Genomic DNA, 14,388 nt, shown 5'->3' on the forward strand with positions numbered 1-14,388 from the left:
GGAATGCCAAAACCTGATGCTACTGGTCTTGTGATGTTTGTAATTTGGGGTAAACAGAGAATCACAGTTTCCAGAGTTTTCAGTCTGAGACCCTCCAGAAGTTGTAAAATCACTGACAATAACAAAACCAAGATTTATTACAAGATGAAAGAGTACATCATGCTATTTTACATTGAGGATTGCAAAATGCCTCCTTACAGACCATGAGATGTATGTGACATATTCCTCTTCCCTCTTCCTCCCAGATGTGCTTTTCTGTTGGACATCTGGTGACCTGACCTTACAGCTGCACTTGTGAGAGTGGGGGTTTGATATGAAATCAAACCAAGTTCAGGAATACTCCCAAGAGCTGTCCCCTCACTCCCCTAGGCCCCATTTTTTTTTCTTTTAACCTCATACGGCAAAGGAAACCGCTTAGAATTGCTCCTTTTCAGCCCACAGGTGGCAGATGGTGAAGGGACGGTCCAGTTTGATGGTGACAGCTATGCCATGGTGAGCCGCCCGATCCGCTGGAACCCCAATATTTCCACAGTCATGTTCAAATTCAGGACCTTCTCATCGAACGCCCTGCTGATGTATCTTGCTACCGATGACTTGGTAAGGACAACCAGCTAACCTCCACGCTCCTTACAGGTTTCATGCCATCTTTGCAGTGGCTGAATTCCTCATGCTGGGAAAACAAATAGTAATTTAATGTAGCACTGTGCTAGTACGATGTTGCCTGGTGTGCTGCTTCACTGCTGTCCAAGTGAAGACAATGTTACAGTGTGGAAGTTGACCCCTAGTGTTTACTGACTGGGGAGCATTATGATAGACTGAGGGGAATTCCAGCTTTTCTGAAATTAGTAATTAATTTTAATTTATCTAAAATGTTTACCTGTGCAAACATTGTCAGTTATGGTTGTACATTGATAGTTTAAAATATCATAGTGTGAGGGCAGGGAGAACATGGGAAGAGACAAGTCTTAGATAAAGTCCTGCTGATACAAAGAGTAAGTAACGTGAGTGGCGTTAAAGGGGAACTGAATGGTGCAACAAAGAGGATGTGATGGTGATGACGTTTTTACAAGGTCTACAAATGCTGCGTGCCTTTTACAGCTAAAATAAAGAACAGAAACATTAGTTATAAGGCTATTCAAGGTTTTTTATTTACACACACTATCAAATGTGTGTGGATAACAGGGAGAAGTTATTTATAAAGACATCTGGCCAGATCCTCACATGAATCAGGAATAGCTCAGCTTCAGCATCTCTGATCCAGATTGATTTGCACGCCTATCTGGGAACAGAGTCCTTTCGTTAGCCTTTTCATATGGGCCAGAATTTACGTACAGCAGTTCTCACTGATGTCTTGAAGAATTATGAAGCAGTCACTATTTTACAAAAACTGTGTTTGTGTAAATCAGTCTTATTTCAGATTCCTGTATTTTGGGAAACATTATCAGAATTGCGGGAATTATCAAGGAGGAGGGTGCTCCTCCTGACTGACGATAGTAAAAGATAACATTTTATTATGATAATGAAGTACTTATGTTGTTTTTCTAATTAACTTTTATAATTGAATATTGAAAGCATAATTATTTTAGATGATTTTGTGTAATTATTTTGTACAATTCTTATTAATTTATGTAGTTTTCTAGAAAAAATTATTTACTTGAACTTCTGAAAAACAATGGGAGCTAGAAGGCAACTGGTCCCCGATATAATTTGTCTCTTAAGATGTTGTCCCACTGTATAAAAACTTGGAGGATGCTCTTTCTAGTGATGCATGGATAGACATGCATAAGCATCTAGAATACTGAGTTTGTTAAATCTTACTCTTTTCTTAACATAAATTTATGTTCATATACATAACATTATTATCACAGTTTTGCATAATTATTCAGCATATGGTAACGTATTTTCATTCTCCCATGGTAACGTATTTTCATTCTCCCTAGGTCTGAGGACAGGTGGAACAGACCATGAGCAAAATGATAATTAAACTTAGAATTTCTCTGGTACATTCATGTCCTGGGTCATAGTGCCACCATTGCTTACTTAACGCCTTTCACGCTATCCAGTTCCCTGGCTATTTGTTTTGCTCTTTATATCCTGCCAGCTCTTCTGTAGATTCTGCAGCGTATAGCAGTGCTCCAGTCAGCCATCTCCAGTTGCTGCTTAGATATTGGTGTCAGTGGTTGAGAATAACAATTCATAGCTTTCTGTTACTCCATCAGTACAGATTACTCTCTGGAAATCCTGGTAAAACAAGCCCTTTACCATCCTTACTATTCTTGTGTTCTACCTTGCAAGTTTAAATCTAGCTGAGGTACGTAGTAAATGCACTAACTGTAGTACAGACATATACTCAAAGCTGAGGATTCATTTCAGGTAATTATAATGTGTATTTTTGTCTTCAATCTAAGGAAATAAAAGCACAGACATCCTGTCAAAACTCCAGCTAAGTTGTTAGCAAAATTCCAATTAAGTTAGCAATCCAAAGGAGACAAAAAGGGGAAAAAACTTGTTGGCAGCAGACTTTTGTACATTACAGTCCTGGGCAGTAAATGCCTAAGTATATTTTTTAAAAGCTTGAAAAAAGTTGTCTATTGTCACCCAGGAAAAGAAAGTGTTTATTTAATGTCATATGCCTCTTACCAAAATGAGCAAGAATCATAATTTGTGTAATCTAATCCTTTTCATTAACAGAAGGATTTCATGAGCGTAGAACTCAGTGATGGGCGTATAAAAGTCAGCTACGATCTGGGTTCAGGTACAGCTTCTGTTATCAGCAACCAAAATCATAATGATGGCAAATGGAAATCTTTCACCCTGTCAAGAATTCAAAAGCAAGGTGAGTTCCTTCGGTGTCAATCAGTTACCTGTGCAGTACAGCTAATCATCTAATCATGGGGAAGATGTTGTGCAAAATTGCTGGAATTATAAAGTTCTAGTGATTTAGCAACTTCTTTTGCTTAGATTACAGGTGTGTTGAGTTGCATGTGAGTGATTGCACTGTCAAACAGGCCTTCTATGAACAGACAGCTTAATTTTCAGGCATAATTCTGCTTTACAGTTGTGTAAATTACATTTTAAAATGCTTCTGCGTGGGGAAAAAAGAAGATTTTTCAACAGTTCTCTGATACTGTTCAAAATCATAAGCCAAACCTGTGTGAATTTTGTTAGGACAGCAGTAGTTTTCATGCTGTACAGTCCTCTCATGCTCAGCATACCCCAAAGCACTTAAGCCATGACTTCAGTACTGATAGTACAGTATCTCAGTAGACAAACACAACAACAGTTTTATATTCCCTAATGATATGCGGTGTGCCATGGTCTGAATCTGCATGGGAACAAGTAGGAACATCTTCAGAAGTGCTACTAGTTCTTTAACCTGCTACTGGTGCAAAATGTGAAGTGGTGGCATTTGATAAGATCACAAAGAATGCTGGCTATCATGCTGGCAAAAACCTTTTTTGTTTGTTAGTTTTTAATCTAGTTATAGGACTGGTAGAATCTTACCTGAGCCAAATTAATTTTATTTATGGCATCTGTGACACTCCCTGTGCCTTTGCATCCTGAAGTCTTACTGCATTCTGAACCTTCAGGGTCACCACAAGCCCCTGAACACACTCTTCCTCCTCTGCCTCCTACGGTGCCAGCTCTCTACCTGACCTTCGCATCTCAAACCCAGACCCACTCCCTTGTCATTTGGCTGAAGTAGACTTGGGAGCTGGGACACTGGCCAAAATAACTCAGAGCTCTCACTTGTAGATTTGCTACACCTTTAGAGAAAGAATGCCTTGTTGCTAGCCAGTAATCTTAGTTCATACTTCACTTGGGAGGTATTGAGATAAAATACATTGTCACATAATTGTAATTTATTAATACCATTCGAACATATCATGTGTTTATAAAGAAGATACAGATAGAGAAATGAAAGGAAAATTAATCTGTTTACAGTAAGGTACAACAGGAAAGTCTATCCCCCATGCAATTCTCTTTCACTCCTGAAAACGGTAGTTTGGTTTCAGGTTTTGCACATTCCTTCTCTCCATTAAGGCATTTATTTAGTCAGCTGCTGCTGCAAGAAACTCACCTTTGGGGAGAGCTTCTATCAGAGAAGACTCTTCCTCCCATCCTCCCATCGTTCCTTCCTCTCCATGGATTATACATGACCTGTTCTAGCTAGTCCTCCCTTTGAAATATCCTGAGAGGTTGGCAGGTCTTTCGTCTCCAAACTCACTCTATTCCATCTTTAACAGAAATCAGGCTGGTTACTTTTTTAGTTAAAATAAAGGTTCATTTCATGCCTTAGGTATGGGGGCAGGGGAGTGTAGTTTATAAGCAATCTCTTGCATTTAACTGTCTAAAGGCAAAAAAAAAAAAGAAGGAAGGAAGGATGGATGGATGGAAGGAAGGAAAGAAGAAGGAAAGAAAGAACCCTTTCTTTGCATCCCTATGGTAGAATATCCCTTTCTTCCTTGGGGGCTGCTCAGCATTTTTCAGTGTCTTGTCTCTCTCATTGAACTTTATATTCTGTATTAATCCATACATTAAAAATACACATGGAACAGGCATTTAAATAGGATGGTTGCATGTAGCGCATCACTGACTCCAGATTGAGATGGGACATGACAGCAACTGACTGCTTTGGGTTTGAAAATGGTTTAGAGTGACTGATCACCAATCTCTAAGGCACATAATGACAATGTTTAACAAACTTTTACACTAAAAAATCCTGCTCAAGTGACAACCTCTGGACTGAAATCACAAATTAAATGTACAATGATTTCTTCTGTCTTGACTTTGTCCTGAAGTGTTAGCTCTAAATTACATTGACACAAAGAACATACCAAACTGAAATGGGTTTAGAGAATATATAAAAATAAAGCATACAGAATTGCTATGGCTTTTCAGGTTGTTATGGAAACAAAGGAAAGTGCAGGTCTGTTTCCCTGCCCGTAATTGACAATTTGGAAATCCAGTGTCTTAATTGCAAAATACAACCTTCCTTGCCTCTCCCCTCACCTGCTAACACTTCAAATATTTCTCTTGGTTTCTTACATTAAGACATCATTGTTCATGTCTGATATTTTGAAACTAATCTCAAATGTCTTCCAGCTAACATATCAATTGTAGACATAGACACCAATGAAGAAGAGACCATAGCAACAACTTCTACAGGCAGCCACTTTGGGCTCAACTTAAAAGGGCATGAAAAAATATATTTTGGGGGATTGCCAACCCTGAGAAATCTAAGGTAATGTGGTTCAAACCAATTTATTTACCTTTGGTAAGGAGATGTAAATGCAGTGTAATGTTAGTCTCTGTATTTATTTCTCAAGTTCACTTGCAGCAAGTGAATGGTGAGTTCCCAATGTACCCTATATTGCCACTGCAGACCTATACTTTATTTGCATATGTTGTGTATTTCAGTGTATTTCATACAGCTCACATTACATAAATACAATGGAAATAGAAGTAACGGTGCAGTACATCTTTCTGATGCTGTGCAAGAACCATGATGTACCTGACTTTTTATTTGATGAGTAGAATTTATGACTTCAAACTTACAGAAATGGCTCCATACCTCCACAAAATTAAGCACAAGTGTTTACCCTGTGCATGAGCAGAAAAATTAAACTACAGACCATTCCTCATGGGATTGCCGTTAAATGGGTATGCATGTTTTTGCACAATCAGGGTCAGTATACTTTCAATAAGTACAAAAAATATTGTGTTTAGGTATCATTTAAAATTATTTGTAGACATAAATTTCTGGATTCCTTAGATTAAATCTCTCTTGTATTCAGGACTTAAGGCATATGATATAATACTCTCGGTATATTTAATGTAAGTACAATGAAATATGGCAACCTTTTCCCTTCAGAAGCCTGATCCTGAATTTCTTATACAAATAAAATTCTCAGTATTTACTTTTAAAATATTGGATAATATTATTGATAAACTTTAACTTAAGCTTTAATAAACTAAAGAAATGGGATAACAGATACTTGAATTTAGTGACAGTATTACATGGTTTTAAATAGACCAAAAAACTTACTTAAGGTTTAAATGAATATTCAGCAGTTTTACAATGACAAAGACAAGAGAATTCTGTGCTACAATGAACAGATGAGCAACAGAGAAACAAGCCCATTAATCTATGTCAGCTTTAGCTACATGCCGTAATGACAGCCTTGAAGAGGTCTTGTGCACAAGGAACTGTTGTGATTAGTCCACAGGCTGTTCTTCAACTAAAGAACGGGTGTATTTGTTAATTTATTAGGTTAATAACTGACCTCTGATGTCAAATCACCCAGCAATAAAAAGATCTAAGATCTATTTTACTCATGAAATATGACACTGTATTATGTAATTGTGAAATCACACCAGCGCGTAACAAAATGTCTAGAGCGATTATCTTCCAGCAAGTCCTTTGTGATTGCTTAGAAATTGCTTAGACTTGGACCTGCGGTGACCATTTTGCCTACAGCTATGGTTCATCAGTCACTGAGGCAAGATGAATGTTACGGTAAATTAGGATCAAAAATAGTGAAAGGGGGATTAGAGCAAAGCTGAGCTACTGCAAACAGTCAAAACTGAGGTACCCATGACTTTGTAATTATCAGGTCATGTCAGTTCTGCCAAATTCTTTTACATGGTTTGCTTTTAGCCACGACCAACTATAGCAACAGAGTATAAAAGCTCTCTGATATATTACATTTTAAAGGTAGCTGTTTGCAGTGTAACCCCTTTAATTATTACAGCCTGTTAGTGTGTATAGAATCTCACCATCTATTATATGTTGTTTGTAAATGATGTATATCTGCTTTACTGTGAAATACTTGAACCTTGCTAATAAGTGTCATTTGCTACAATTAATGTAATTTTGATCTTTTTTTTTTTTTTTTGTCTTTCTCTCTCACCCTAGTATGAAAGCAAGGTAAAAATAATCAGATTACTTGCATGACTTGCATGTGTCTAGTAAGTGCAGCTTGAAAGCAGAGGCGGCAAGGCAGAAGCAGCGTGTGGGCAGTATTTATACCAGCTGTTACGCTAAGGCTGTTAATTCAGCGAGTTGCTCATGCTGAAACAAGCCAAGCTGTCCCCAAGTGCTTAGCACTGTCATGTTACACGCTGTGCACACACCTACACAAACAACTTTTATATTTTCTTCACACAGCTGCTTACTTCAGCTGTGTTTGTGTATGACACTGGAATGCCTCGGAAGCAAAGCGACGCCGAGTTTGGCTCTGCAGAGGCAGTGGCGGGTCAGGCGAGGAGCGCGGCACTGGACGGCAGTGGAGTAGTTACTGAGGAGGATATGAAAGAGAGGGGCAGATTTTTCTGAAATTTGCCACTTCTGAGATTAAGAACAGGAAGATGAGGGGAGGATAGGGGAGGTCACCTATTTCTGACTATGTTTTTAGTTTGCAACTGTTTGTGTCCGTTACTTTTCCTTTGATATGCTCAGATATGAACTGAACTTCACTATGTTTTGCAGGTGAATTCCTGGCTTGAATTAGAAAAATGCAACTTTACCCCCAGCCCACTGCCCAAGCCTGAGAAAGATTATTTCCTCCCAAGCTCCAGGAATCTTTGCTTGTGTTCCCTTGAAAGTGATCCTAGTTTTAAAAAAAAACAAACAAAAACCAAAAAACAAACCAACCAAACAAACAAAAAACCCCAAACCAAAACACAATGCCAAGAATTTATGCAAGATCTGAATGAACTTGGATGTTGTATGTTTTGGAAGGGAACAAGGGAAAAATGAAGTCTTAAGAAAACATCAAGCAAGTGTTCAATGTTTGCAAGGATGTAGAGTTCATGTGGGCTGGGAATTACAAGCTAACAGCAACTGCTTGTAACGGGACAGCATGAGAGCAGTCTGTAAGTGGACAGGGCAGGAAGGGGGTAGGAACGTGAATGGTTTCTGGATGGCAAAGACTGGAGACTGTGGGCACTGGTGACAATGATATGGCAAAACTGTTTTGCTGTTCGGAAGATTAGTCTATAAAGGGGGAAGAGCTAGGAACTAAAAAATCAAAAATGAAAGGTGACCATAGCTACATGGCTGTAAATAAAGCAGAATATGGATTATCTTAGTAAACCAAATGCTTACTCTAACTGATGTAGAGGATGCTAATTTGCTAGAGAATACACTGCGCTTGCTAGGATGGCTATAATGCAAAGAATGGCTTTCAGTACCAAAACATGCAGCTGAATAGTATCTGTGCAAAATGGTTTTATTTTGTAATTAATATTCTTTAAAATCTTTTCTTTCCTTCCAGGATGCTGAAGTGTTTGGGGTTTTTTTCTCTCCACAATTTTAACTCCTCCTTTATTTTCCAAATTCATTTTTCTCTCTTTGAGCTGTTCATATTATTCAGACATTCTAGAAAACACATATGGGTAATACTGTGAGTGAAGTAACTAGTGCTTTTTTTTCTTTTTGGATTTACTCTCCATGGTATGAATGGTAACTTTTTTTCTGAAGTGACTTTATAAGGCTTTTCTTTTTGGAAGCCTGATTCAGATGTTGCCAGCAGTTACGGTCTCACTCTGGTGTTCCCTGGGCTGAGGAATCATACTTTTGCATTCAAGCATGCTAGCTTTGGTGTTACTCTCAGGGGTTTTTCTCATTGATTCTGTCAACCAGCTGATGAGCCAAACCATGGAACTTTGCAATTCTATTACAATATTTTCCTGTCTTGGATGGATAGTTCTGTAAGTTCTGTAACAAACCCAAGTGTTTTGTTTTGTTTAACTGCCTGAGAAAGTAAAATGTATTGCTGTGTCATAAGAAAATATGCAGCAGTTTTCATAGGAAAGATACTGGGAATATAAAATACATAGAAAACAAATGTCAGACCACCTGAACATAAAGAATCCCTAAAGCGTTAAAAAAAAATCAAATGAAAATTTTTTTCAGTCCTTAGAAAAGACTTTATCCAAAATGTTTCTATGCTGCTAAAGTTCCTCTTTCATTAGGATCTAGCATGCAAAAAGAAGAATAAAACATCTCTCTTCCAGTTAAGGTCTCTCCTTATTATGATTTCCTAGCTTGCATCTTTCTGCTTTGCCTAAAGGACAACTAATTACTTATTTCATAGCTCACTGCATTTAAACACACCAAAGGTGACAATAATCCTTTACCCAAAAAAAGAAAAAAAAACACTAAAGAAAGAAAAAATGGAAAAGAGGACTGTTGTTAATTGGAGATCAGATGAATCTCCTGTTACACCTTTGAGTGATGCAAGACAGAATGCAGTATGTGCTGATAGGTGGTAGAAGGCAAGATGTATTCGAGTGTATGTGTGTATTTTAAAAAAAAACACAACAAAAAAAAACCCCACCAGCATCTGTGCATCTGAAAGTGCATATGTGTGTGTCTGGCTGACTCTGTTCTCTCTAAACTCTATTTTTGAAAACATATTGTACTTCTAAATTTTTTTTAGGCCTGAAGTGAACTTAAAGAAATATACAGGTTGCCTCAAAGAGATTGAAATTTCAAGGACACCATATAATATTTTGAGTAGTCCTGATTTTGTTGGTCTAACCAAAGGATGCACACTAGAGGTTAGTCTGACTTCCATGTATTTTGGTGTTAATGGGTATAAATGTTTTCTGGTTTCTGATTTTATAGCGTAACATATTAATTGTATAATGCATATTCAGACACACATAGGGATCTAACCTGAAAATCAGAACAGTTACATTTAAGAGAAAGATGAATGAATCTGATCAGCAAGTAGACCAGTTTTCCAGATCCTAACTTCTTGGAGAGTATCCCTGGCCAGTTGTGATATCCCTGTCCCTAAAAGGTAGGATTTTCTGAACTGTTTAGCTGTGGTCTAGCTTTGTTTCAGCAGAGTAAAATGGGAACTATTGACATTAATAAGGATAGAATTAGGCACTGAAAATATTGCAAAAAACTTAAAAATTTTTATGCACATAATCCAAGGATTTAAATTAATTTTTTTAAAAAATATAGTTATTGTAATATCATTCACTACAGAAAACCTGAGGTACTTTGAAAATCACCATATATTTGGGGATAACTGAAACAAAGTCACCTTTAGGATAGGAACTGTACAGCACTTACTGTTACAAGCTACCACTGAGCTGGAAGGCACATTTCTTACTGATCACTGAGAATATGCAAAATTGGTGTTGTTATTTTAACTTTAAATACAACTCAAGTCTATTTATAGTCAGTTGTTACTGTTTCTAATTAACAGGCTTTTAATGCATACAAAATTCAAGGAATCTGATCCCAAGTTTGGGAGACAATATAGTAATTTTCCATGGAAAAGAAGAGTCTTCGTATATAAAAAAATATTTCAAGTGACATTTGTCTCCCAATAAATAGTTTGTATTTCTTCCCTGGAAAAGTCTACAATTTAAGACAGTTTTGCCAGCAGACATGTGATCTAGAGTTCCATATCAGACACCACTACAGTAAATCCAAATGAGTCGTCGTTAACCTGATGCTCTCCAAACATTTTTTCTACAAAACATTACAAATTTCCTTTGAACAGTGGCTGGAACTTGGCCAGGCCAAAATAAAGATGAGGACCCTCTTTTGCTGTGTTTATCACTTGTACCTCTAGCCTTCATCAGAGCAAAAAGCACACAACAATAGGACTCTCAGGATATTGGATTAGATGGATCTGTCATGAGATGGCCATTTTTAAGTTTTCTAGTTTGTGATAATGCTAAACTGTAAGCAACCAGATTGCTCAAATGCTTTTAAGTCTTACAAATTTGGTTTCAGCAAAACTTTTCTACAGCAGTTCATATTTGTTTTCATTTATTGTAGATTCTTTCTTGAATAGGAAAGAAGGGTAGTTGTGTTCATTTTCTTCTGTTGCTATGAATCTTGGAAAGTACTTTGTTTTTCATGTTATTTTGTAACACTTGAGGTTTCAGAGTATGAAGTCTAATTGGATTAATCATTTTGTTGCGGAATTAAATAAAATATTCTAATTGTACAAAACAGGATATGTAGGATAAATAAAAAGTGAAGTAAAAGAAAAAGGTAAAGACTGGATACATGCTCGATTACTTAAATGCCCTCAGATTTCAGAGAAAGGTGAACATCATCAGCAATGATTTTACCTGGTGTAATCTATTACCTCTGGACCTGAAAACAGTCCTACTGTACGGAAAAAATGGTGAATTACTTTAGAAAAAGTCACTGTTTCTACAGACTGGTCTTCCACAGCTGGAAGAATACATGAAGTGGCAGCAAGTACAGAAAATCTTCAGGAGTATGCACTGATTTATTATTTGATGACATGTTCTCCTCTTTAAATTTTGTTAATGGCTACCAGTGTCCAAAGAGTTGGGCCATGCGCAACGAGTGCTTCATTTATGAGCCTGAGTCATCAAGAAGCAGTGATGCTTAGTGAAGCGATAGTGATGAAGCAATAATGACTGATTAATGAAAAGTATTTCTGGGTACATTTGACAAATAATAGAATCCAGTTTATGTTCCTATTGGCTGTTGTTATCTATTGTATTGATTTAAAAGCAAAATCCCAGTGTATTAACTCAATGGAAAATATTCATGTAAAAAACCACCTGTGAGCAGTTATTTTTGATCCAAGAGGATATACCAAAATAAGACTGGAACTTTGCCTTCCTGTAAGACAAGCTTCCAGAAATACTTTAATGATGCGAGGTGTAAACAGGTAAATTAGTGTTTGCACAACACTTTGAGAAGTAAATTGCTTAGTGTTTATTATTACTTTCCATCTCTTCACACTAGTTAAATTTACATAGTTTATTGTTTTAGTTAAGAAATCTTTCTGCATGTTGATACTTTTAACCCTACTAATGCATCTTCCTGTCTTCTTCCCACAGAAGATTTATACCGTTAGCTTCCCCAAGCCAGGTTTCGTGGAACTGCAACCTGTCTCCTTTGACATGGGCACAGAAATCAACCTCTCCTTCAGCACCAAGAATGACTCTGGGATCATCTTGTTTGGCACAAGTGGCACAGTTGTCCCCCCCAGAAGAAAGCGCAGGCAGACTGGAAGGAAAGCTGCCCCTCTGAGGAGAAAGCGCAGACAGACAGGACAGGTACCAGGAACCTAGCAAAAGATAAAGCAAACCCACAATTTTACTGAACTTCTTCCACTTGGTTTGTTTTGAGACACTGTCAGATGTTTATACTTAAGTTAAAATTCAGTGCTTGGGAATAAATTATTGCTAATGTTATCCTTTATCTGATGGAGAATCTGACAGAGGCTGGGTTTTTTGCACTGGAGTAACTATTTCTCTTGAAGACTTACAGTAAGGCATCCATTATTTGTTGCTAAACAACACAGATTTGTTTTTCTATCATATAGATGCTTCCATGTTGTTTTTTTAATCAAACCTGAATATTAGAGAATACTGTTCTTCACTCATTCAGAGGACTACTTATGCATTATTAATACCTGGAAACATCTCTCATTCCAGTTCATACAGACATAAATGAAGACCATTCTGTTTCCCTGAGACCAAAAAAAAACAAACCAAAACCCCTGCTAAAACCAGTGCAAGATAAGCCCCTTGTTTGGGATCACTGCTGTGGGATATAAGACTTAAGAGTGCTCCATCCTCTCCTTCTGTCCTGTAAAATACAAATCTGCAGTGTAAATCCTTTCTGAAGAAGAGGATAGAGTCAGTCTGTTCAGAGGAAGTACCTACGGAGTTGAAGTGACTAACCGGTAAAAGTGTGATTCGTGTTAGACATCATTCAAATCTTGATTAATTAAAAACCTCACAGACAGACATATGACAACAGGGATGAACAGAATATTTTGGTACTTTCTTTGTTCAGGACTTCTGGGAAATGATATTTCATTATTCTCCTTCCCGCCTGTTTTAGAAGAGAGCTCAGTGACCTGGAGGAACACACTCCAGGGACAAGCGCATTATAATGGCTCACTCGCATGACATTAACTTCAGCTTAGGGGCTCCTTTATCATTTCCCAGCTCTTCGGGTCACAGAAGTGAGCGTGACACCCATTGCTATAGTAACGGGAGGTTAGATCCTGAAATCCACTACAACACAGTATTGGTTGCTAGAGTAACTACTAGGCTGATTTGCCAGCCCTCCCAAACACAGAACTCACACTGAGATAAATGCTATTCAGGGCTTGATGAGTTTAAGACCACGCCTTGTAACAACAAAAATCAGAATTATTGTAGGTCAGAAGTCTCCATCCTTCCCTGCAAATAGGTATGCAAAGAGTTAAATTTTTTGATGAGGCTTTCCAGCATGACCCTTTCCTTGTTACAAAAATACAAGAGTGTGAATGTAGCAGCAGCAGAACTGAAACTACAGTATCTTGTCTATGGTCAGCAGATTAAAAACTGGTGTAAGAAAATAAAACATACACATTAATGTAAACCTAAGTGAAATCATTTCCTTCCAAATGTCGCTTACCTTCTCATGCCAACATACACATTGCAGGCCTATTATGCAGTGTTCCTGAACAGAGGTCGACTGGAAGTGCATATCTCCACGGGGATACGGGATCCCCACAGAATCACCATCAAACCAGAAGCTGGCGAGTTTCACGATGGCAGACCACACTCCATCCGGATAGAACGAGCTAAAGGGTAACAAATTAACATAAAGTTATTAACATAAAGTTTATCAACATAAAGTCACGGTTGGACTTGATGATCTTTGACATCTCTTCCAACCATAATGATTCTATGATTCTATAAACACCTGGAAGTGCTACAGACCACACAGCACAGCTAATTCAACAAAGTGAATGTACCAATGTCTTCAACAATCCATGTAAATGCTTCTGCTGAGGCAAAGAATTTAGTGTAATTCTATCCTTATCTAAAAATTTTTAGAAGTTAGTTTCTGACAGTGCTTATTATTCTGCAGGGCTGGGTTTACATGCTTTTCTAGGCTACCAGCCTGTTTCTCTAGAGACCTGCATTTGTCTCTATTGGCATCTTTAACCTTCTGGTTCTTGGCAAGTATATTTTATTAATTAAATCCATGGATGAGAAATACTGCTGCAGTGCAGTAAATCACCTTTTCAAGACATGTAGGAAAAGATTGTTTTCAAAGTATATAAACAGCAACAGCACAAGCAACAGCACAGTAGCCCGTAGCCTTTTTGATATGCCTTGTATATACATGGTGTATATACATGGCCTTATGGCGGTGCCCAACTAAATATGGTAAAACAACGAAGACACACAGTCCCACATAACCGGCAGTCATTCGTATTGCAGATCTTCTTGGACCATGTTGTTTAAACACAATTTCACTTAAATTCCTATGCCCTTTCTCAGACATTGTAAAAAATGCTAATTACACTTCATCATTCAGAAAGTTGTTAGAAACAGCCCTACTGTAGTGTGCAAGACTCAAGCAGA

General features: G+C 37.6%; 1 protein-coding gene across 1 annotated transcript in view; it reads left to right on the top strand.

Annotated features, from left to right (window-relative positions):
* The window catches only part of LAMA2 (laminin, alpha 2), a gene marked incomplete at its 5' end in the record, with an annotated part of 113,985 nt that overhangs the window by 72,890 nt on the left and 26,707 nt on the right, over positions 1–14,388 (top strand). The window contains 7 exons of the mRNA XM_009702647.1: positions 435–597; positions 2,692–2,836; positions 5,107–5,245; positions 6,920–6,931; positions 9,447–9,567; positions 11,857–12,028; positions 13,452–13,605. Coding sequence (XP_009700949.1) covers positions 435–597; positions 2,692–2,836; positions 5,107–5,245; positions 6,920–6,931; positions 9,447–9,567; positions 11,857–12,028; positions 13,452–13,605 — 906 coding nt within the window. The remainder of the gene's footprint in view (positions 1–434; positions 598–2,691; positions 2,837–5,106; positions 5,246–6,919; positions 6,932–9,446; positions 9,568–11,856; positions 12,029–13,451; positions 13,606–14,388) is intronic.

The sequence above is a fragment of the Cariama cristata genome, unplaced genomic scaffold (genome assembly GCF_000690535.1).
Source record: "Cariama cristata isolate BGI_N322 unplaced genomic scaffold, ASM69053v1 scaffold20836, whole genome shotgun sequence".
NCBI lineage: Eukaryota > Metazoa > Chordata > Aves > Cariamiformes > Cariamidae > Cariama > Cariama cristata.